The sequence below is a fragment of the Rhodamnia argentea genome, chromosome 3 (assembly GCF_020921035.1).
Source record: "Rhodamnia argentea isolate NSW1041297 chromosome 3, ASM2092103v1, whole genome shotgun sequence".
Lineage (NCBI taxonomy): Eukaryota > Viridiplantae > Streptophyta > Magnoliopsida > Myrtales > Myrtaceae > Rhodamnia > Rhodamnia argentea.
Genome location: NC_063152.1, coordinates 488,176 through 514,810, shown reverse-complemented (window position 1 = coordinate 514,810; position 26,635 = coordinate 488,176). Strand labels below are relative to the sequence as shown.

At 38.9% G+C, this 26,635-nt stretch overlaps 1 protein-coding gene across 1 annotated transcript; it reads right to left on the bottom strand.

Moving 5' to 3' along the window:
• Window positions 1-23,983: 23,983 nt before the first annotated feature.
• LOC115741886 lies at window positions 23,984-26,392 on the bottom strand. Its single transcript, XM_048276205.1, has one exon. It carries the CDS (start codon window positions 26,390-26,392, stop codon window positions 23,984-23,986), a length of 2,409 nt encoding a protein of 802 aa, XP_048132162.1.
• Window positions 26,393-26,635: the final 243 nt, after the last annotated feature.

Sequence of the window (26,635 nt, the reverse complement as noted above, 5' to 3'; positions counted from 1 at the left end):
TGTTCTGAGCTGTCCGAGATGTACTCTTTTTCAATTCTATCAAGCAGCACCTTAGCAAGTTTTCTTCTTTTGTTAGAAGGTCTGGTTGATTTATGGGCAATCATCTTGATCCTTCTCTTTCGAGTAGACTCGGAGGATGGTTCTGAAGACTTGTTCTAGGAGGATTCAACAGCAGCCTCCTTCCGAGGAAGGTCTATGAGGATCACTTTCTTCTTTCTATCCCTCCAGCTTCTATTCTCAAATTTGTAACCCATCTTTGTGAGCATAGTCTCACCCACACTTCCTTGATGAAGCTCTATATATCCGAGCTCTAGAGGTACTACTATTCGCAGGTACTCAAAAAATCTGTTTATCAGAGAACCATAGGGCGGCTGACCCTTGTTCTTCTTTCTTGCTCTCCTCATATGCAAAAAGAGTAAATGAGGCAGCGAGAAGGGTTGTCCATTTAGAATGGCCCAAATAAGCTTTGCTTCATACTTGGAGACATCTGTTTTTGAGGAACCCTTTGGTCTTAGGCAATTGATAACTACCTTATGCAGTATAATAGTCCTCGGAGGAAAGTGATGATGCTCAACGTGTGGCTTGTTGGCTCTTGACAGGTCGGGGTTACGAGATAGCTTCTTATAGACATCTTCATCGGAGACATGGATTTTTGTAAAGTTGAACAACTCGGTCTGAACAATATCTGCCATGTCTTCAAAGACTCGAATGATATTCTATCCCTTGTAGGAAAACCGAATTACATTTCTATTGATCATTGTGAAGTTTGAATAGAAATAGGCAGTCAATTCGGTGTAAGTTGGTGTAGATAAGGAGCAAAAATTGTGAAGCTGCAGGTTTGTGAGAGGATAAAGAATCTGCAGACCATTCCTTTCGAAAAAGTCCGAATCAACAGGTCTATTAGGCATGACTCCTCTAGCAAGTAATGCCTTGTAGCATTGTTCATGTTCTTTTGATCCGAACAATCTATCCGCCTCTTCTTCATCAGCCAAAAATTTCATGGGCACAGACTTGAAAAAGGAATAAATCAATTCATCATCATCATCCCTCGGATGTTCAGACACAAAAATTTCTTCCTCTCTTACGTCCTTCTTTTGAGCATTTCCCTGCTCAATTTCCACGAGTTCTCCAACCTTTTCTTTTCCCTTTCCGGAAGGACTGCTCTTCTGAAGTTCCGTCCCTACCCCGGTAGCTAACCCGATTTCATGCCGAGTGAGCATCTCGGAAAATTTTTGCATTTCTCCCTCATTGAAGAATCCATTCATTTTAACAAAATCCAGATATCAATTTCAGACCTACCACCGATTCGTATTCCTTTAATAACATTCAATAGACTCCTAGCTAGCCTAATTCTTTTATCAACGGGAAGACGAACGTTTTCCACAGGGGTACGAATTACCGTAGAAGAGATTCGTTGCTGAATCTTCTTGCGTTTCTCCTCGGTTACTCCCGATGGCGAAATTTCTGTCACATGAGCGATCGGTCTTCGTGCCCGCTCATCGGGTTCGCTCGGTAAGGTGGTGGGTACCGAATCATCTCCAGATGTTCTTTGTCCAAGGCGCCCGGACCGGCGAGAACCAACCGCTGAAGATTTATGTGCTGAGGGATTTTTGGGTGCCATGAGGAATGAGATTTGTAGAGCTCTGAAGGTTTTAGGGTTTTGGGATTTTGTAGGCTTATTTGTTGCCAAAAATAAAAATGACTTACGCTCCAAGATTTCGAGCGATCAAATCTTTTGCCGTATCTGCTCGGAAGATGTTGTCTACAGACGATTTTTCACATTCTGAGATCCATAAGTTCCTTTAGAAAATGCTTTCAAGCTTTGAAGCTGCTAAAGGTCTTCAGATGATACTCTCCAAGTTCTGAAGCAATTTCTTCTGTCTAGATCTCAGCTCAAATAGGAATCCTGGTAATACCCAACTCTTGTCTAATGTACTCAAATGTATTTTTATCAAGTGCCTTAGTAAATATGTCGGCTAATTGATGTTTAGAATTAACAAATTGTATGTTGATATCACAGTTATGCACATGATCACGTATGAAATGATGCTTAATTTCAATATGCTTAGCTCATGAGTGCGAACCGGGGTTCTTTGTGAGGTTGACAGCACTTGTGTTGTCACATTTGATTTCCACATTGTGAGCTTCAACACCAAAGTCCTTTAGTTGTTGCTTCATCCATAGTATTTGAGCGCAACAACTTGCTAGTGCAACATATTTAGCTTCAAGCATTGATAGAGCTAAGGTGTTCTGTTTCTTGGAGAACCAAGACACCAGCATTGATCCCAGAAGTTGAGATGTGCCCGAAGTACTTTTTCTATCCAACTTACAACCCGCAAGATCAGCATCTAAATAGCCATGTAATATAAGATCCGATGTTTTGGGATACCATAATCCTAGATTTAGATTAGTTCCTATATACTTGATAATTCTTTTGACAGTAGACATATGAGATTCCTTAGGGTCAGATTGAAATCTCGCACACATGCATACACCGAATATAATATCGGGTCGAGATGCAGTAAGATATAACAAAGAACCAATCATGCTCCCGTATAGCTTCTGATCAACCCGTTTGCCCTGTTCATCCTTGTCTAGTTGGATAAGGTAGACATAGGTGATTCTATTTTCTTACAATTGTTTTGACCAAACTTCTTCACTAGTTCCAAGGTATATTTTTCTTGATTTATGAATGTGCCCTGATTAGTCCGATTTACTTGTAGCCCTAGGAAGAATTTAAGTTCACCCATCATGTTCATTTCAAACTCATTCTGCATATTCCGAGAGAAATTCTCACAAAGATGTTGATTAGACGAGCCAAATATAATATCATCAACATATATCCGGATAAGCGTAATGTCTTTACCTTCCCTTCTGATAAAAAGGGTTGTATCAACTTTACCTTTTTCGAAACCTTTTTCAGTTAGAAAGTTACTTAACCTTTCATACCAAGCTCGAGGTGCTTGTTTCAGCCCATAAAGAGCCTTTTTCGGTTTGTACACATGATCCGAGTTCTTTGGATCTTCAAAACCTGGAGGTTGTTTGACATAAGCTTCCTCCTTGATGAACCCATTTAAAAATGCGCTCTTGACATCCATCCGGTACAACTTGAAGTCATGATGGCAAGCGTAAGCAAGTAGCAATCCGATAGCTTCTAGTCTTGCCACCGGTGCATAGGCTTCATCATAATCAATCCCTTCTTCCTGTGAGTAACCTTGTGCAACAAGTCTTGCTTTGTTCCTAACTACTTTTCCTTTGTCATCCAACTTATTCCGAAAAACTCATTTGGTTCCCGATGATAGGATAATTCTTTGGTTTGGGTACAAGTTCCCAAACTTTATTTAGTCCGAATTGTTGTAGTTCTTGTTGCATAGCTTCGATCCAGCTTTCATCTTCAAGAGCTTCTTCAATTCTTTTGGGTTCAACTTCAGAAACTAGAGCAAAGGCATTATTGTATCCTTGAGTCTAGATCTAGTTCTGACTCCTTCATTTATATTCTCAATAACTTGATTTACGGGATGACTTGATTTGTATTTCCAGCTTCTATTTGATTTGTCATGTTCGGTCTCGGTGGGGTCTTCATCATTTGATCCTTCAGATGATGTGCCTTGCAAGGTGTTTTCCATGTTTTCAAACGTTTCGACTAGTTCTGCGCCTTCGGATGATGGTTTTTCTTTTCGAGATGATGTGTTCTGACTTCCAGATCTAGTTGTTTCTTCAGAATCCATCGTCCGAGTAATATGTTCTTCTTCAAATTTCACATTCATTGATTCTTCAACTGTCCGAAAGTTCTTGTTGAAGACTCGGTATGCTTTACTAATAGTGGAGTATCCTAAGAATACACCTTCATCCGATCTCTCATCAAACTTACCAGTCCTTTCATTTGCATTCTTAAGAATATAACATTTACTACAAAACGCATGAAAATATGAAATATTTGGTTTTCTTCCCTTATAGAGTTCATAGGGAGTTTTCTCAATCAATGGTCTTAGGAAAACACGATTGATTACATAACATGCAATTAAAACAACTTCACCCCAGAAATAAGGTGGAGCTTGACTTTCAATTAAAAAAGTTCGTACCATTTCTTACGAAGATCTATTTTTCTTTTCAACAACTCCATTTTGTTGAGGAATATAAGGAGAAGAAAAATTGTGTTGAAAACCATTTTGATCACGTAAATGAGCAAAGTAATTATTTTCAAATTCTCCTCCGTGATCAGCTTTGATACTAGTAATTGAATAACCTTTTTCATTTTGAATTTTTCTAGAAAAGGTTTTAAAGAATGAGAATGCATCACTCTTGTGAGTAAGAAAGAATACCCAAGTAAATCTTGTATAGTCATCCACAATAACAAGACAATACTTTTTACCTCCAATACTTTGTGCTCGAGTGGGTCCGAAGATATCCATGTGCAACAGTTGAAGAGCATGAGTAGTGATGACTTCATTAATGGGTTTGTAAGAATTTCTTACTTGCTTTCCGAGTGTGCATGCTTCGCAAAGTTTTGTCTTTTCAAATATGGCATTTGGAAGTCCTCTCACCAGCTTCTTTTTGGAACTTATATGTCCCAACTTTCTGTTCCATAGTTCTGGATCGTCTTTGATTGATAGAAGGCATTTTTCATCTTCAGATGATGTGTCCAGAAGGTACATGTTCCCATTTCTTCGTCTGATAAATGAAGATTTGTTGTCTTGGCTTGTACCCGAGTACTTATTTTTTGCAAAAGAAACTTTGTATCCAATACCGCATAATTGGCTAATACTAACAAGATTGAAATTCAAACCCTTGACTAATGAAACATCTTTGATGAGTAGATTGCCAATCTTCACAGTTCCTTTGCCGATAATTGTTCCTTTGTTGTTGCCTCCAAAGGACACATTTCTTCCATTAAATTTTTTGAGATTAATGAACATGGATGAGTCACCAATCATGTGTCTAGAGCACCTGCTGTCAAGGTACCATTTATTTCTTCTTTTGTTTGGTACCTACAATGATCAAGGATTCTCACTTTTACTTTGGTACCCAAATTTGTTTGGGTCCTTTGAGGTTAGTCGTAGAAGTGTATCTAAGAATGTCACGAGTTGATCGGTTGATCTTTAAGTAATGACACCTAGATTATTTCGGATCACCACATCCCGAGGGATGTTGACCTTCAAACCTAACAAATTGCTTCCTAAAATGACTTTGATAAGCGTGTTTGGAAGGTCGCTGCTTAAGTCTTTCTTTTACATTTGGAAAATAATTTTTCTCATCAATTTCCTTTTGAAAACCAAGTCCAGACTTGTTATAGTAGCGAACTTGTATGGAAAGTATGTGTTGCAAAGTTTTTGAACCGGATGAGAATTTTTTGTGTGTCTCTAAAACTTCCTTTTTCAAAACAGAATTCTCTTTTGCGAGAATATCTTTTTCCTTTTTCAGAGAAAGGTTTTCCTTTTCAAAATGATTTCTTTCCTTTTTCAAGAAAACGTTTTCTTTTTCAAGAGATTTTATCCTTGATTTTAATTGCAAATATTCGCAAGATATAGAATTGGATTTCTCATTTAGTTGACAATATTCCTTTTCGAGAAAGCAAATTTTATCTATTTGCGAAATATCCTTTTGTCTAAAAATGGCAACTTCCTTCTTCAATTCAGAAAGTCCCTTAAGAGTAGCCTTGTATTCTAAACATAGCTCATCTATATACGCAGATATTTCAAGAGAGATGTTTTGGTGAGTTACCTCGATATCATCATCCGAATCTGCCATTAGACAAACATTTGCGTAATCTTCATCACTTTCACATTCGGTGTCGCTCTAAGTTTCTGCTTTCAAAGCTTTCTTGGATTTTTCATCCTTGTCCTTCTTCTTTAACAGAGGGCAATTGGCTTTGATGTGGCCTCTTTTCTTACATTCGAAGCAAATGACTTCTTGGCCTTCATTTTTGGTCTCAAATGATCTTTTCTGATTGAATCATCTAAGATCCTTTCCGTTTTTGAAGTTCCTACCTTGTTTGGCCATTCGTCTGAATCTTTTGACTATGGGTGCTAACTCTTCATCATCTTCGACTTTAGAATCTGAAACATCATAATCAACATTAGATTTCAAGGCAATTGACTTCTTATCTCTAGTTGTGGTTTCATCATTGATCCTTTCTTCTTCATAGGATTGAAGAGTTCCAATGAGCTCATCCATTGACAATGGAGATATTCTTTGAGTCTCTTGAATGGAAATTTTAACATTGTCCCATTCCTTTGTAAGAGCTCGTAGTAGCTTGTTGATTCTCATAGGTCTAGAAACTGGTTGCCCGTGATATGTGAGACCATTCACTATTTCAAGGAACTTGTTAAACATCTCTTTCACTGTCTCATCAGGCTTCATTTTGAATGCTTCATATTGTCCGAGTAGAAAGTTGACTTTTCTCTCCTTTACTCTGTTTGTTCCTTCGTAGGTGACGTGAAGCTTATCCCAAATTTCTTTTAATGAAGAGCAATCTGCACTACGTCTATAATCAGTAGGAGATAGTGCACTATAAAATGAATAAATGGCCTTTGCATCAAGAGCATCTCTCTTGGTTATCTCTGTTGCGATTAGAGCAGCCATCGTGTTATCCCCCGCACTTGTAGTCTCTATCGCTGGATTTACTCCTCTTTGTACGACATCCCGCATTTGAGGATCTTGACATCTCAGAAATGCTTTAAATTTGTTCCGCTAGTCGCTATAATCTTTTCCTTCAAAATATGGTGGCTTGTTGTTGCTTCCACTTTCGATCCATGAAGGAGAGAAATTGCTAGCCATAAAGATCGTTAGCTCCGAAGTAAAAACACTTCACAAAATACGAGCACCTCGCTCTAATACCAATTGTTGTTGTCTAGTGAATTCACCTAGACGGGGGTGAATAGGTGAAAACGTGTGATTTTAAGATTTTAGTGTGAAATTCAAGTCACACAATGTAAAACAGAAATCTCGGATGATCAAGCAATTCAATCGATGCTAGAAATGTAATAGGATCGATGTGTATTGTTCGTGTGCAGTTTAGCTATCACAATGTATTTAGAATGATCAGAGTAAAAGATAAGAAAAACTGCACAGAGGGATTATAGTGGTTCGGTTTTGATTAAGCCTACGTCCACTTCTTCGGCTGACAGCCAATCGACCGGATTCCACTATTAATCCGCTCGGAGGTTACGGATCGGTGATCTTCTTGACACGTAGGACTTCACAGCTAGTGTTCAACACTCTTGTGTACACCTCCTCACAATTACAATGGATGGATCAAGAAGTGTGTTAAAAATGGAGTACACTCTATCTAGGAATTATGAACACTTTTCCCTCTTTACACCGATCTGTTTTCCCTTCATATTCGAGATGTCTTTTATACTCTTCCGCCTCCAATCTAGCCGTTGCAAGGCATCCAGAAGAAATCTCTCCAAATCTACCCTTTTGGACGAGATGTTTCCAAAAAGAAGATCTCTTAGCCGTTGGGGATCGTCAAAGGAAAGTCTTCCCGTTTGGATCAAATCGCCCATACAATTATGATCTTGAGTTTCCATAGGTGGTTTCTTCCATTTAGAAAGTCTTAGTTTGTTTCCTTGATTCCACATCCTTGATTGATCTTAGTCATTGAAAATCTACAAAAATGATCCAGCTCGATGGCGTCCGTTGATATGTATCAATTAAGCTCAATTTGAATTCCTCTTGAAATTCTTATTACAGCTAGTGAAGTACTTCTCTCAGAACTTGAGCGTCATTCCAACGTCCGAGCTATCCCCACTCAACATCTGAGCTCGAAACAGCATCTGAGACTCTCAGAAACAACATCTGAGCCAAATCCTTTTGCCGGATTTAATCCTGTGCATCCCGCACCAAAGGATAATCAGTAAAACAAGTAAATCACAGCATTATCTCAAAATACAAGAGTACTAGGATTGTTTTGTCAACTTCAAAACCGTCTAGAGATTTTTCTCAACATAAAGTGTATGGGGTATAAAAAGAAATGCTTTTCGTCATATCTAAGGCACTTGAGCTAACACAAAAATTCCATGCAATAAATCCACTTGAAGATTGATGTAAGTGAAAGCAATAAAATTCCAACCATTTTTGAATTTTCCGATAATCGCCCCAATATGGGGTTGTTCCCGACAGGGGTAAGAAACGAACCTTCGCACAAAGGGGGTTAGCAATGGATAACATGTAGTGTGTAGGAGAGAGGAAATGAATGACTTTCATCACTTTGATCATCATACTTTTCGCAAGATAACCCTTTCACCTTACAAGCGTGGAAATTTTCACTCAACTTACTGGGGATTATATTGGAGGATGTGTATGAAAATGATTTGCCTTTCATCATTTTGATGTTTCCCCATTCAATATGATCATTTCATAGCATGGAATAGATTGCCCGATTGAAATTCTTCCTGATAAAGATTCGTAATACAGACAAAATCATGTATGAAACTTTAAGCTCCTAATTCGTGAAATTCTTGGTCAGTCAAAATGAGAATGGATAAACTATGTAATATTTGAGCATTTTTCAAGCATGTAAAAAGTAGCTATTCCATGAAAGACTCATGCGTCTGTTCCAAGTATATTCAAATTTGTACAAAAACTCTCGGGAATGGAGAATTGTAGATTACCCCCAATTTACTATCAAAATGTACCCAATGGTCATGGCTTTGCAAGGATGGGGGATTGCCCCAAGTATAACCAATGTTGAGAATTTGGTCTCGGGCTTTGGCATATGACCCATTTTTCCACTTACCCTTCAGTGGTATTAGGAAAGACATGTCCCCTAACTTGGCACCTGTAAGAAGGAAGACATGATGTCAGAACTTGTCGAGCCCATGTAGAGATATTCCCTTTTGAGATCAGGTGGCTTCGGCTTTGCTCCACTGTTCATTAGTTGATGTGGAACGATCAAAGGATCGGTCGATGGTGAAATATGGATCGGTCTTCTTTAGCCGATGGCCCGATGTCGAGTTGGTATTGGATCGACTAAGGTTTTCTTGCTCGATTATGAGCTACAGGGCCACAACTCATGCATTGATTGTCCGAGGATCGATCGGATCTGATGCATGTTTGGGGTTAAGAATTTGTTTCTTGCCCCCTAATTAAATCCGAAACATGTAGTAGATGAGTAAGTGAAACAACTAGGGTTAAACCGCATGCAAGTTCTCTCACTCTTTTTTTTCCCCAAACGTAAATTTTAAAATTTCCTCCGATCTTTGATTTTTTATTTTTTTCAAAAGTTTTATTTTTTTTAAATTCATTTTTTAAGACTCAAAAATGAGGAAGCATAATAAAGCTCAACCCTCGGGATTCTCCATGGATGATATAAATTTTTTTCAATCAGTTGGATATCATCATTGGGCCAATTTGGAATACCCATTATGTCCTCAAAGCATTTTCATAAAAAAAAAAACTCTGTAATTTTATTGATAATTCAACAAATTACATCTTATTGAATTCAAAATGCAGAAAACTCCTCGACGGTGAGGAATTTGACTACGACAATCAACCTAGGAAATGAAGATGCAACCTAGACACCTAAAAACCAAGAAATATCCCACGCAGGGGATTGCATAAAAATAAATAAGTTGCTGATTTAGGTCTTAGCCCACTTCCTCAAAAGGTTCTCCAATTGATAGCTTCAAACCCAAAAACAAGATTAATTGCCCCCGTGATCGGGCAATGGATTACTCTGAACGCTTGGTTGTCCGACCAGCTGGAGTACAAATGCCCAAGTGTCTAACAGATCTTGGATTCGATTTTTAAGCACCCCGCACTCATCGGTTGAATGACCAGGTTCTCCCTTATGGTAGTCACACTTCTTGGATGGGTCATAATTGCGAAAGGATGTATGATTGGGTCATTGTGGTTCTGATGTCAACAACCCCTTCTTTTGTAGTACAGCAAAAACCCGTGACATTGTTCCAGGAAGAGGAGTATATTGCCGGGGCTTACGTTGATAAATCCGCTGATTTTGTAGTCTAGAGCTGGCTTGCTATTGAGCGGCAAACCGCTTTCCAGGATTCTCGAGCCACGCTTTTTGGCCATAGACCATGTTCACCTCAACTGTCGACTCTTTCTTTCCCGAAGGATGCTTGCTTGCTGAACTGCTATCACCGAGCCATCCCTTCGTCATTGCAATCTCAATATCTTCACCCATTATAACGAGCTGGCTGAAAGATTGGGCTGCGGTTCCTACCAATCACGATCTCATAGACTAGGGAAGAGTAGACACAAATAGCCTCATTAGCTCATGCATTGGAGGCTCGGGCCTCAATTGAGGTTCTCTCCCTTTTTCATCTCGGCTTGCTCGAGGTCTTCCCCGGAAACAGTAATATCCAGGTTGAATCCGAAATGCTTGACAAAAGCATTGGCCGCCTCTTCCCGCTTCTCCATCCGGTTAATTTTAAAGTCAATGTACCATCTCATTGCTGCATCCTTGAGACTGGCTTGAAAAGTTTGGACTATGAAGGGGCCATTGGATATGTACTTATACATTAATGACTGGTACATCCGAATATGCTGGGTAGGGTTGGAGGTACCCTCTTACTTCTCAAAATCCGGCATTTTGAACTTTTCCCGTACTTGTACCTTGGCATAGATGGAGAAGTCAATGGGAGGCAGGTGGTGCGAGCCCTCTACTTTGCAAAGCCTCTGTTCAAGCTTGGCCGGTAGCTTTGCACATTCATCATTTGATGGTTCGGCCACAGGAATCTGGGAAGTATTGATCACAGGGGGTGTGATCACATTAGGAGCAACAGCATTAGTTCCAGTCATGATAAAATCCTCGAAGGGTAACGTCTCGTTGGCATCCACTTCCACGGCTTTATCAAAAGGAAGGCCTTGACGCATCGGCGGAACTATCTCCGGTTGGGAACTTGAACTGGATTGTTGCCGTTGTTGGGCTTTGAACATGTCCATCAAGAAGGACATTTGTTCAGTCAGTCCATTCATTTGTTCCTTCACCTTTTCTTCAACAAGCGCTACAATTCAGCTTTATCGACCATCTTCCTTGTCCTAAACCGTATGCCGTAGGGTTCTCATGGAGGATCCGTAACAACCTAAATCTTTTTGGATGGCAAAAACATGAATAAGTACACCTGATGAGAATAATAGGTCAATCCATGACATGTGCCTAGTCTCTTTCCATTTGAGTACAACAGGTGAGCAAGGTGAAAGTGTAAATACGATACCAATGCTCCATTTAAGAAAACTCTTAGTTTCGTCCAAAATTACTGAAATCTAGATTGATTTGTTCTCATAAAAAATGCACTAATTCGAAATTTTTTGAGATGATAGATTAAATCTTGGAAATGTTTTTCATGAAGACTTTGTGGGCCAATTCAAATGATAGAATTTTTAAGGAAGACCAATAGATCAATATAAACAGCATCAAGAATACTCCAATGATCCATAAAAATATTGAATAAACCAACCTAGATCATGGACCGACCCAAAATAAGATAATGAAAAAAAAAGAGATAAGGTTCAAGAAATTACCACCTTTAGGGAGAAAATGGCAATCACAAAAACATGCACATGAGTCGTGGATTAAACTTATTCTAACTATCCTAAAGGCTGGCAAAATGAAGTGAAAGACTTATGGCAAGGCGACAATCTCGCGCACGTAATCAAGATTAATTGTGATCCCACGATATAACTAGGATTAGCCGGATCATTTCAACTTCGGTTTCTCGAGTTAAAAATTGTAACCCCACTTTGGTAATCGTACCGAGTGGGGGTTCTAACTTTTGAAACCCATTTTTGAAGAGAGAGTCGGAATCAAATTTGGACTAACTTTCAACCGTGATCTCACGGAGAATGTTAGGATCCAATCTCGATACCATCCTAAAACTAGTGGCCCAGGTTTGACCACGGGTAGTGTGTGGTGTAGTGCTAAAGAAATTAATCATACACAACAATTAAATCCAATCACCGCTTCAAAAAGTGCATAATTAAACAAAGAATTTCAAAACACCAAAACCCGTAAAACAAGAGGTTAGCCAAATACTCTACCCCTTATAACTCCCATCTGCAAAACCATGTAACACATGGTTAGGGACTTACCCGGAGTCCAACTGCCAAACAAAAATGCGATTTTCCATGAAATTATCGGCCTAAGTCCACTAAGTTTCCTTTTAATTTTTTCGAAAATTAAAGTGATTAATTAATCAAATTTTTTTCGAGAAAATCAAGTTGTTCAAGTCCCCAGTGGAGTCGCTAAGCTTTTGCGACCTAAAAATTCTAAAAATTTCTAGGCTAATGGATTATCAGGTTAATTATTTAACTAACCTAACTCGGATTCTCCCAAGTTCATACCAAATTGCAACTTGAGGTTCAATTGATTAATATGCAATGTATTTTAATTTTGGAGCCGCCACTAATTATTTATGGTAGGTTGATTAGAAACCTAAATAAAATAGCGGAAGAACTATTTTATTCCTACGAACCAGAGATTAAGAGTTCGGGGACTTGATTACGCCAGATTACTCTAACGCCCTTTCAATACCATTTTATTTCATGAAAAATCATTTAAGAAGGCAACATTAATTGATTTTAACCTAAGTCACTAACAAAGGTTACCATGTCGGTGTACAATCAATTAATGAACATCCGGAAGTCAATATAATCAAGGGAGCATGCGCCCCAAAATTATTGTTTTCACTTTTTGATTTTTTTTATATGGATGCATGAAAAAACTATACTGCAAGCAATGTGTGAAATTATTCTAAGATGCCAAGACATGGTTTAAACGCAAATCTAGGCTAGATGACGTACACTTGAAAATTAATTTCATGATGCATGATTTAATTACAATTCTATACATGTAATTTTCAACTAATATATAGATATATGCTTATAGTTTAATTAAATTGATTACGTGATGTTGGCATCAATTAAATTAACCTAAGCATACAATTCTATATGCAATGCAAACTAACATGGTATGTGGTGACATAGCAAAGATGAATGACATGGCATGTAAGACGGGGCATAGATGACATGCCAAGATGACGTGGCAAAGATGAATTTTTTATTTTCGGATGAATTTATTTCCTAAAATAGAACTATGCCAAAATAATTTTTATCTTGCATATTTTAAAGTTTACATTGACCTAAACCCTATTATATTGAAGAAATATTATTTTAAACATAAGATTCTATTTAAACATGCAATTTCTATTCTAGTATGCAATCTAACCTAAATAAAAAAATTAGATATGCAATATCTACATGATGTTATTTTTTAAAGATGCAATTTTCAAATATGCAAAGTGAATGAATGCAAATTTTTTAGAAATTTCAAGATTACATCATACGGCAGATATATTCTAAAAAATATGACAATCAAACAATTCAAATTAAATGAGGAAAGTGAATATGCTAATCAATGTTAATCAAGAAAGTGGATATATCAATCAAGTTTTGAAATATTTCACGAATATTTGAGTCAATCTTTAATTCGTAATCCTACGATTAACGATTGAACTCAAATCCTTGCCTAATTGAGTATTCCATCAATAATCTTAAAGATGGACTTTCTCGATCATGTGACAAGTTGCGGATTAGGAAAAGAAATTTTCCTAATCAACCTGTATTTTGAAAAAATGTCCACTTTTATGCAATTTATTCAAGATATACAATATATGCTGAGATATGCAAATATTTTCAAACAAGCAAGTGAATATATCAAAGTTCAAGATAGGAAATTTACCAAGAATTGCAAAATTCAATTTCCTAATTTGAACTTTTGTTCCGAAAATTTACAACTCCTGTTGCTTGAGAAATGGACCCAACCGGCTAAGAACTTGTGGCACGCCTATGAGTTCAATCAAATGGGAATTTGCAGCAATGAACTTGAACCTTAACCAGCGTAAATAGCGAGGAATTTGACCCTCCGAAAGTATGATAAACCGCTCTAATTGTGAGCCAAAATCAATCTCCTGGACAGCGGCTTCATCAATGGTAAGGTTGGATCGGCACAAGCGAAAGCGAGCAACGGCAACAATTTGAACGCAAGAACGGACATCAACGTCGGAGGATGAGCAGCGACGCCTGGGACTACTAGTGGTGTCATCGGGATCGAGGAATAGCGACATCGGCTTCAGGTGGATAGGCGACGGGAAGTGAGATGGCGTATGGGAGCTCCACCGGACAAGACCATCGTCCTTCAAGCTTTTCCTCTCACGTGTTATCTAGAGCTTGTAAGTAGGGAATTTTCTTTTTTTCTGAATTTTTTGACCGAGTCCCTCTCCGGCGAATAGTCCATGACATATGTATATATAGGCATGAGATTAGGGTTTCTTACCAATATCTCTTTCCTATTTTCATTCAAAGGACATATTTTGATAACTCTACGACATTATCAAAACAATTTGCTCATTTATCGTTTAAGATTTGAAATATGATAATATCTAGATTAATTCCCCCCAAACCAATATTACGAATTTTAATGAATTAATTGCTTCCGTCGCCGGTCCTATAAAATGCAAATGTAATGCATGAATGCTAAAATTAATGATAAAAATGATTTAATTATTTTTCGTGAGAACTAAATCTAATCCTCTTTTTTTATGCAAGATAAATGATTTTAAAAAAATCAAAATTTAGGTGTTAACAATAGGGTCGCCCGTACCTTGGCAGTGAGGTCAGAGAGATACCCGCGTGATACCTTCCTAGTTACTAGCAATCTAGGTCCGATTGCGGTGACAATGCAATGCAAATGGAATGCGGACATATGGCATATTATACAAATCATGAATAAAATTAAATTACACTACCCTACAAAACAGAGGTTAGTAACATTTAAATTTATCCTGCAAAATCATATAACACCTAAATAATTAGGGAAATAAAGCCAATCATAAGAAAATCATTGCAAGAATTTGGCCTAAGTCCTCTTGAAATACAATGAAAGTTTCAAAAATCCAAAAGTCAACGATAGGTCAATTTTTCGAAAAATTTCAAGTATTTTTCCCTAATGGAGTCGCTGAGCTATTGCAACCTGAAAATTCGGATTGAATTCCGGGTTAATGGATTACGAAATTAATTAAAAGAATTAATTAACCTAGCCCGAGCTCTCCCAAGCTCCGCCAATTAGCAACTTAGGTTCACATGATCTCAATCAAAAGATTTTCTATTTTTGGAGTCGCCACTAATCTTTTCCGGAAGGTAGATTAGATGCCTAAATAAAGTACGGGAGAATACATTATTTTCTGCTAACTAGAGATTTAGGTTCGGGGACTTAATTATGTTAATTTTTCAATTAACATCCTTTCGGTACCATTCTTGTGACAATTCTCTTGATTGGTAAATTCAATTGATTTTAGCGAATGCATTAAGGTACAATTTATCGTTTTGGGTTTTCTTGATTAGATGAATGCTAAGCAACTATATGAAATGAGTAGTGATGATATTGAGAAAATGTATTTTGATGCATATAAAGAAAAGTGAATTCTAACTACATGACGTGCAATATGAGAACTAACCTATAGACATGCAAGATGATTTCTTTACGTCATGTGATATAGTAAAAAAATTGCATAAATGACTTTTGGAAAAATTGAATTTGATGCAAAGTGAACATGAACTTTTGACCTACATGGCATGCAATTTGGATTATATTGATGACATGAAAATGCATGAATGACATATAAGAATGCATTATGAATTAGACTATGTGAAATGCACATGGAATCTCATAACCCTTTAATGAATTTTCGGTTTTATGATTTTTGGTCCGACAATTAACACAAATTGATTAATCAAAATCCAATTTATATTAAGAGTCATCTTAAGATATAATTTCCGAAAAAATTCATTTAAGGTCAAGATATGATGTTTTTTTTTTATGATTTTTATGATTTTTTAATGAAAAATGAATCAAATAAGAATATAATAAACCTTGAGCATAATACACCTTATAATCCAAATTTTTTCGATGAATTCACTTCGTGCGCAGGAGGTGGGGTCGGAAGGTAATTTATTAACGTCGTGCCTCGGGGGTGGGGTCAGATAATGAATTTATATATTATGAAATTTGTCGATCTGGTCCCAAAATTATGGGATAGGTTAGACAAATTCATCTGCGGATGACGTCGTACTTCGAGGGCAAAGTCAGATAGTCCTCCATAATGCACATATTCCGAGGGACAAGGCACAAGGGAGCATGTATTATAGTCTAGGTAGATTATAAAAATATTTGAATTAGACTAAAGTGTTAAAAAAATGAATTTCTCGGCCAACTAGGGGTAGGTGCCGAAACTTTAAAGGGGATAGACCCCTATCCGCAAAGGATTTACATCTTTTAAAATAGGAAAGATTATCTTTTGATATTTGAAATGAATTTTCAGATTATTATCCAAACCTAAATTATATGATCAGAACTTTAAAGGGTTTCAATTCACCACAAAATAATCTTGAACATTCCAAAAGATGTGCACAATATCTTTAAGATGCGATCGTGATTTAGATTATTTTAAATTCAAATCAAATATCCAGAAATATGCTCATGAATTCAAGAATATGTTTCAGATATGCATGACATCCCCAAGATATGATCAAGACTCGAATTATATTCAAATCAAACCACAAGATGTATCCAAAGATATGCCAATATATATCCCAAAGTCGAATTCAATGATATTCATGATATCCACAAGATAACTGTCAATTCAGATTTTTTTAAACTAGGTAATAATCTCATCATATATGAATATTGTATTCATCTAAACATTCAAATTATGCAGTCAATTTTCAGAATATTTGGGATAAATATGTTGCCTAATTCGAACTTGAATCGAAAAAATTGCACACTAAACTTGGATGATTGAACCGATCGACTATGGAATGTTGTGCGCCCAAGGGATTCGATGAAGCAATTTTGCAACAACTAACTTGAGCTTGAATCCACATAAAATAGCCAGAAAAATCACTCCAAAAACGCTGAACAAATTAGCCCCAAATAGCGAACAAATCTGCACTGAATAATTAATAAAAACGTCTGAAACGGGGTTGTTTAGGACTCCGAACAGCAGAGAATTTTTGACATGGAATAGCGACAACAATGAATTCAAATGATGGGGAAATTAGGGGCTAAACTACGACTGAGATGTGTCTCAAGTCGCTGCGAAGCGAAACTTGCACAGTGAGCAAAACCAGGGCAGATCTCGCCTTGGACAAACGGTGACTAATAGCTGGGTAGCAGTGCTAGAGTGGAGCAGCTTATAGTTCAGCACATGGAGTTGCGGGACATGGGATGGCTTCTTGTTTGATCAACAATGGACGGGAGCAAGAACACCAACACCGCCTCAACTTGCTATGATCAGGGAGCACCCAAAGCTGGGGGGCAACCGCGGAGGGAAGTATCAAGGAGCACCAAAGGGTCTCGAAGGAAAAAAATCACTCTTGGTTCTCTCTCCCCTTTTCATTACGCAAATTCTCTTCAATATCTCCCCAGAAAAATTTTACTCTTTGTGTGACCGTATATGATTTTTTTTTTTTAGTGCCCCCCTCCTGAATGAGTACTCTAATGATGCTTATATAGACTATCTTAGGTTTGACTTTGTGGACTCAGGCTTGGTCACGCATAATTGGCTGACTTTAAATAAATTAAAACTTAATTAGCCTCTCTTCTCCCATGCAATGTTCGGTAGGCCTTACTTAGAGAGCCTGATCGAATCTTCTATTTGCGAGTATCACTTGGACCTTATTTAATATGACTTCTTTTAATAACCTGAGGCTTTTCTATAATCAAACTTCAAATGGGTCAAATTAAGCCCAAATCAACCCTAAAGCCTTTAGTATTTCGGCACATCCAGTCCCTTGTCTTCAACCGAATTCTTCATGGATTTTGACTCATTCCACTTGTCAAATTGAGTTCAATTTCGCACCGCTGATCTAAAATGCAAAATGCATGATTGAAAGAAAATAAATATGCAATGTATGAGAAATTAATTTTTGGTGAAAACTAAGACTAATTCTCATTTTTATGTAAAAATAAATAATTTAAGGAAAAAGCAAAATTTAGGTGTCAACACTACCATCTGCGCCCTCTTATACGGATCATAATAGTTTTTCAAATTGAGCGGTACCAACACACTCTTGATCTCCAATTTCAGTCTATCTCGGAATCTTCTTGCCCTATCCACAAGGTCTTCATCATCCTGGGGCATACTTTGACAGTTCAATAAACTTGACCTCGTATTTATCCATTGACAGTTGGTTCCGGCGCAGGTGAAGAAACTTTGCCTTCTTTTGTTTCTTCGTGGTATCCGAAAAGTACTTCCCATTGAACGCTTCTACAAAGGTATCCTATGCCGGGACTATACCCTCGGAAAAGACCCTATCCTTAAAGGCTCTCTACCACGAACTTGCATTGCTTTGCAATTGATAAACAATCAGAGTAACCTTATCTTTGTCCGTAAATCTCAGCAGGCAAACGTTTTCTCCAGATTCTTTTATTGAAGAGGTGGCAGCCTCAGGATCTCTGCTTCCTACAAACTTAGGTGGTTTCAACTTAAGAAACTGCTCTACCAACTTTTGTGCTCAGCGCCCATCAATCGCCACTCCAACTGACACATTCCTTGATAGTACTTCAACAGCGGCAACAGCATTTTGATTCCTTACTTGCTGCCCCATTAGATCTCCAATGGCCCTAAGTGCGTGAAGGATCCCAGCCATTGTCGGTTCACGCCTATCAGGCCGAGTAGCATGAGGTGCTCTACTTTCTTCTAGGATCTTTTAAATCGGCCTGACGAGTCTACCTCGGGGGTGTTCTTCCACCGCGTCCGCTCATCTCGCATGTAAATTATGGAGTCCCGCCTACCCCATAGCAAACGTGATAAGAAAACAGGCCCAACAACAACGATACACAAATAACAATTACATGCACGGCGCTTACAATCCTACTAACTATCCCGATTCTTAATGTAGCTTATCACTCAAGGCCAATGAATTGATAGATCAGACTAATCTTGGTCTGATACCACCTTGGGGGGGAAAGGCACGCCTCGATTCCCTAGCCCGCGACATCCCTACCAATTCACTACTAGTCACAAAGGGTAGCTCCTAGGTACACTATCAACCTACTCGCTTATGGTGCATGCGAAAACGTGAACACTCTGGTCAACAACAACATGGAATAGTAAAGTAGGAAACATACGTAATAGTTATTCACAAAAGATAATTTCATTCACAAAATCGAAGCAGATGAGTTTTAATCCTATGGAACTACATGAGACATATACAACTCCATTCTTCGGGCGGCTCGCTTAGGACCTTAAAAAGATACACAATTGAGTAAGGTTAAGCCCTCATCTACTCCCAAAAGACCACTCTAACATCCATGGCCTAAATCGACGGGCTCCAAAAAGAGGGTTGTCCGAATTAACACCCTTTCGGTACCAAATTTCATGAAAATACCTTTTCCTTATTGATGATTTGTGATTTTGATTTCCTTTTTTTAAAATTTTTTTGAATTTTTCATTTTTTTATTTTTCGAATTTTTGAATTGAAATAGATGAATTTGAACAAAATTAAACAAAAATGCCTATAATATACCTTTAAATCCAATTTTCCGATAAATCTTCTCATTCCCGAAGATCCGACCCAAAGTGAGATTTTATCCGCTACATCCTCGAAAGATTCAAGCAAGTATGCGGATAAATATATAGAAATACAACGTCCCTTCTCGCCAAAGGGTAGAATACGAATTTCTATATTTAAATCACCATCCCATCCCATAAGATCATGGGCGTGGCGTGTGATTCAATTTTTCGACAGGACTAAGCACCAGGGAGCATACATTATAGTTAAATTTTGTTTAAATATGTGCAAATATTTATTGAATTTTCAAAAATCCTTAGGGGATTCCAAAATTTTCAAGGAGATAAGCTCCTATCCACAAAGGACTTCATATCTTTTAAAGTAGGAAAGATTATCTCTTGAGATTTTAGTGGAATTTTCAGATAATTTCCTAGATTTTTAAAGATATGTTCGAAATTTTCAATCGGAATGCGATCTTATCCAAAATATTCAAATCTCTGAAAAAATTCAGATCCAACCATTCGAAGTAATCATAAGATATGCCGAATATTTTTTCCCTAAAGAATCCGAAAATATGCTCAAGATATGCATAATCAACCACAAGCCAAAAGATATGCGGAAAGTTCAAATTTGATATGCAAAGATCAATCATTATCCATGAATGACCCACCAAATCTCAATTGAATATCACTAACTTATCCTGGCAAAATTCGCTTTTATCTAATCAATTTTAGAATATGCAAGATAATCCAAATTCAATCAAGACAAACAATATGAAGTGAAATTCAACCAAATCATGTTCATATTTTCGGATCTAGCGATATCACAAGTAAAAATCCGAATTTTTCGTGCATGCTTTCAATTCGACAACTTCTTGTAACTCGAACCAATATCAGTAATTGAAATTTAGCAAAAAAAATAAGGTATAAAGGCAAGGAATCAATCACATAGATAACAAATTCTATGATACGACAAAGAATTCTTTGTTACCTAATTCAAAGCTTGAACCAAACAATATTGGTGAGCAAATCTCTCAAGACCGATCGGCTAAGGAGTATCGCGTACGCTTAGGAGCTCCAAGCAGATTTTTCGGACTGAACAGCCAGGGACTTTCTAAGAGCCCAGAAAAAAAAGCTAATCTCCCTCACCCCTTGTTATTTCACGTGAGTTCTCAAGTGTGAGAGTAGAAAAATTCCGGACCCCTTAACCCTAGGCATAAAGATGTATTTATAGAGAAAAGTAGGGCTTTGAGTTGTAGGGTTTATTTAAACCGTTAGATCAAAAGCTCCAACTAGATGTCGATCATTAGATCGAAAATTCTGATCTTGAGGAGTCCTACTAGACTTAGACTCTTGCAATTTTCGGCCAAATGAATGAGGAAGACGAAATGGGCTACTTTTCAATGTTTTATGGGCTCGTTTTGTGATTCCGGACTCACTTGGACCTTAACTAATAAAATGGGTAATTAATTAAGGTCTTTTTGCAATTTTAAGAGCTCAAACGGGCTGTTTTGAGTCCAAAATTATAGTAAAAAATTATGCACCCTCTCTAGTGACTTTTGAGTCGATTTTAACTCGGTCGTCCGTTGGAATCATCCTCAATTGACTCATCTCTGGCCCTAGCTGACATGACGTACACTTAACCGACGAAAATTAAATATGCAATGTATGAATATTTATTTTTTGTGAGAATTATGAATAACTCTCATTTTATGCTTATATGAATGATTTTCTAAAAATCAAAATTTAGGTGTCAATAGCTACCCCACTTTGAGTGGAAGCTCGTAGAGGTTTCGCTCAAGACCAAAAAATTGCAACCTAAATTTTGCGAAGGCGAACGATAGTAATTTTTGGTGGGATTGAATCCTATTTTCTGATGCAGGTGAAATGATGCATGAAATACAATGCTGTAAATAACATATGTCAAAGATTTCCCTTTTTTTTTACGTGTTAGAGAAACTTAAACATGGATCGCATACGAAAATACATGTTTTAGCAAATACCTCATACGCCGATGATTCGCTTAATTTCCAGACCTCCAGTGGATACTAGAATATTAAGGTACAAGCCCATCTGTTACCGTAAGTTTCCTTCTGACGCGAGGCAGCGCAAGATATGTGTTGTCCTTTGAGATCACATGAGCTACGTCATTGCGAGTCGAAAGAAGTGAAATCAAGTTCACAAGAGCTACGTCGTTGTGAGTTAATAAAATGTCAAAATTGCCAGTGCATATGTCTTCACAATTTGACAATGGGGAACCAAAATCATAAGAGCTACGTCGTTATGATTTGGTTTAGATCAAAATCATGGGTGCTTATGTCGTCATGATTTGATAAAAGAGCCGAGAATCATAAGGGCTATGTCATTATGAGCCGACTAAAGGTCAAGATCACCGGTGCATATGTCTTCATGATGCGAGACCGAAATCATAAGAGCTACGTCGTTATGATTTGATAAGATGTCAAGATCGCTAGTGCATATATCTACATGACCCGACAGGAGAGGTATATCGCCTAATTTGAACAATATTTGAGAGGAGTACCACCGAATAGAATTGATAAGTACGAAAGAGGCATATTGCCTGAATTGAATCATAACAACTATCATCAGAAGAGTTGTTAATTTGAAAAGAGGTTCGGAGAACTTACCCGGGTTCTCCGAACAAATAATCGAGGTAGATTCCTTGTATCGTACCTGTTTAATCACTTGAGATGAACATGATCAATTGTCACATCCACAAATTCTTGAATTTTTTTTTCACATTGCAAAGCTCCACCGAGGATTTGTCAATAAGGAAATTAGTTTGATCCTTTTGACGAGTTTGATCAAATCGAATGAGGAACTGCAGTCAAAAAGGACTTTCGCTCACTCTCATGAAAAAGGTTTGGAAACCCGATGTCACGCCCACGTACCCTAGTACTCGCCCGCGTACCCTAGTACTCGCCACATCCCTTTAGCGATCGTCATACTCCGGGATCCGGACGATGATAAAACTCAAATTAGATGTACACGCGGAACTAAATAAATAACCCCGACAAACAAAAGGTACATCGAGGTACCCCACACATAATTAACATATGCATCAAAGTCTTACAGGAAGGTCGGGTCAAAATACAACAGACATCCACTTGGTCTCGTCAAAAGTCTCTAGCAAAAGACAACCGAGATCCCAGAGAAATAACACCACTACACTGAACTATCGGTCTCATCTTCACCCTCGTCTTGGTCCGCTTCAGTGTCGTAATCAGAAGAACCGTCGGATCGTACCTCAATGGCATTCTCCTCCTCCTCCTCCTTCTTCGAGTCGAAATCTCAATCACTTCTATGTCCTCCTCGGCTTTATGAGTACTCTCCAGGGATGTTCGTCGACCCAACCATACTAATTTCCAGCTCTACGTCATCTCGGATAGGGTGACACCGGTTGGGCACTACTCCTCTAGGGACTTCTGTTGGCTTTAGTGGACCTGTTGTAATGTTCCTAACCCGACGATACCATGCCTCATAACGATGAGGTGCTAACTGTTCCTTTCCTTCATCCACCCAGGCGATAGTACACTTCCTAATGTACACAAACCCTCTACCATCAGGAAATTCATCAAAAGTGGAGGTCATCTCCTTGGGGTCTCCTAGGCGAACTGGTAGCATCTTCGTGGTCCGGGGTCTAAAAAAAAAAGATCCCACGACGGGGTGAGAATAAATCTCGGTAAATCAACCCTAACCCTAGACTAAGCCACTAGTACCTCCAAACTACTTCTCAAATCAAAGACGTCTCAAGACGTCAATAAAATCAGTATAGATATGATGCAAGTGCAGACATAGACATTGGCAATTTAAACAATCACAATAACCAGGCATTCGGTGGTTCGGAACCAAGCTCTACGATCTGGTATAGTAATCTTAGTTTTTTTTTTTATAACAAGATCCGCGTAATAACGCATCGGGCTATCTTGAGGTACTTGGCAAGACCAGCGTAATAACGCATCGGGTTTATATGTATATTTGCCGGGACCCGCGTAATAATGCATCAGGTCAAATCCCGCGTTTAACGCCTCGGGATAATATGGAATCTTTCGCCGCACGCCTAATGTCTCCAAATCTTTAAAGCAAACACGATTGCAGCCAATTCCAAATCATGCGTCGGGTAATTCATTTCATGAGGTCTCAATTGTCGTGAAGCATAAGCGACAACTCTCCCATGTTGCATTAACACGCATCCTAATCCCTTTAGTGAAGCATCGCTATAAATTTCATATCCTCCAGGCCCGGAAGGAATTGTCAACACCGGTGCGGTTGTCAATCTTCGCTTAAGCTCTTGGAAACTCCATTCGCACTCATTCTTCCATTCAAACCGCGTATCCTTCTTGGTCAACCTCGTTAAGGGAATGGCTATAGACGAGAACTTTTCCACAAATCGTCTATAATAACCTGCCAATCCCAGAAAACTGCGAACTTCAATGACTGTCGTAGGCCTCGGCCAATTCATGATCGCCGATTTTTGAGGGGTCTACTGAAATTCCTTCTCCCGATATCACGTGACCAAGAAATGCCACTTTGTTCAGCCAAAACTCGCATTTGCTAAACTTAGCGTAAAGCGAGTGTTCTCTCAAAGTCCGCAAGACAACTCTCAAGTGTTGTTTATGCTCTTCGTTACTCTTCGAATAAATCAAAATATCGTCAATAAAGACAATCACAAACTGGTCCAAATACTCCTTAAATACTCGATGCATTAAATCCATAAATGCAGCTGGGGCGTTGGTCAATCCGAACGGCATGACGGTAAATTCATAATGCCCATATCTCGTCCTAAACGCCGTTTTCGGGATATCTTCTTTCTTTATCCTCAATTGATGATAACTTGTCCTCGGGTCTATCTTAGAAAACATTGAGGCCCCTTGCAACCGATCGAACGGATCATCGATCCTCAGCAACGGGTATTTATCCTTGATCGTTACTTGATTCGGTTGCCTATAATCAATGCACAATCGCAATGACCCATCCTTTTTCTTCACGAATAACACCGGCGCTCCCCAAGGTGACGCGCTCGATCGAATAAATCTCTTATCTAACAATTCTTGCATCCGAACCTTAAGCTCCTTTAACTCGCACGGGGACATTCTATAAGGTGCCTTCGAAATTGGTTCCGTTCCGGGGGCTAACTCAATTATAAACTCAATTTCCCTCTCTGGTGGCAAACCCGGCAATTCTCGAGGAAATACATCGGGAAATTCGCGTATCACCGGTATACTCCCCAAGTTAGGTTCCCTGAACGTCGTATCCACTACTGCAGCCAAATACGCTTGGCACCCCTCATCTAACAACTTTGTCACCTCAAGTGACGAAATTAAAGGAATCGAGATTCCTCCTCGACTTCCTACGAACTCAAATCTAGGGCGATCATCCGGATAGAAACGGATTACCCTGCTACCACAATCAACTACCGCTTTTTGTCTACTCAGCCAATCCATTCCAATAATCACGTCAAAATCAAACATAGGCAGCATAACCAAATCTATCCTATCCTCGTTACCCCCAACGACTATGCTACGCTTCTCACAACCTAGCGAAACAATCACTTTATCCTTTAATGGGGTAGTAACATGCAACATCACATCCAATGGTTCCAATTTGACATTAGCCAAATCAAGCAAGCGAGTAGACACAAATGAATGCGATGCTCCAGGATCGAATAAAGCATAGGCGGGATGACCGCATAATTTAACCGTACACGTGACCACGCCGGGTGCGTTCTCCGCTTCACCTCGTGCCACTGCATAAACCCTTCCTTGAGCGGGTGGTCTATTCAAATTATCCTGCGGAGCAGCAGACTGCGGTCCCACTTGTGGTCGCCGACCTTGAGGTCTAGGTCCCAGAGCTTGGCTCGGACAATTCCTTATCTGATGGCCGAACCGGCCACACTTGAAACATGCACCTGTTCCGCTCGGGCAAGGTCCGTTCCCATGTCTTCTACAGCACAGGCGGCAAATCCAGTTCGATTGATGCGATGGTTTCCCAAGGTTCTTCTTAACGGGAGGAGCAAAGCCTCTATTGCTTAACATCGGCCTCTTGCCGAATTGACGATTATCTTTCGACGGAGAAAACCGTGATCCAGATGCGAGAGCTCTTTCTCTCACGTCCCTATCTATCATCCGGCTCCGTTCATATATCTCCTTATAAGTTCTCAGATTCAAAGCCACCATCTGATTGCGAAGTTCCGACCTCAATCCATCTCGAAACCTCCGTGCCTTCTCTTGCGGATCCTCAACCGATCTCGGTGCATACCTCGACAATCTGGCAAACTCAGCCTCATACTGATCCACTGTTAGTTGATTTTGGAGCAACCGCAAGAATTCTACTAACTTCCTCTCTCGCGCCGTCTTTGAGAAATACTTATCATTGAAGGTAGTCTTAAAAGCGGTCCAAGTCGGATCAACACCTTCCGGAAATACTCCGGCTTTGGTGGCATTCCACCGGTCATTAGCGGTACCTTCCAACTGGTAAACTGCTAGGAGTACTTTCTCCTCATCTGTGCACCCCAAGACTCCAAAAGCCTTTTCCAACTTTTCTATCCATCTCGGTGCCAACTCTGGGGTCTCGATACCGTCAAATTGAGTGGGCTTTAACTTTATAAATTGTTCCACTAGCTGACCCATCCGTCGATTGGTATTTCCACCTCCTTGAACATTGACGGCCTCATTATTCTGGCCATTATTCCCATCATTTATATTATTCCCCTCGTTCCCAGCATTTCCATCATTCACATTGGCCTGATTGGCAGCAGCCAAAGCGGCTTGGACAGCTTGAGCAATATCGACATTTCTATCTTGATTACGCCGATCCATCAAATTGCCAATCCTTTCCATGGCCCTAATGACCCCATCTACTCTAGGGTCTTCTATTACTTGCGGCCTCGAGCTGGATGGTCCCGATCCTCTCGGTCTACCTCGAGGGCGATTCATCTTGCTCAACTTATACTACTTGAATCACTGTAATTCCACCATGGAATTAAAACCTAAGTCACTACTCAAGTCCCGTGATTCTACGTTACATAGCAAGATAACAATTACACATATAGGCAACCAATCACTCAATAGCAATCAAGAGCA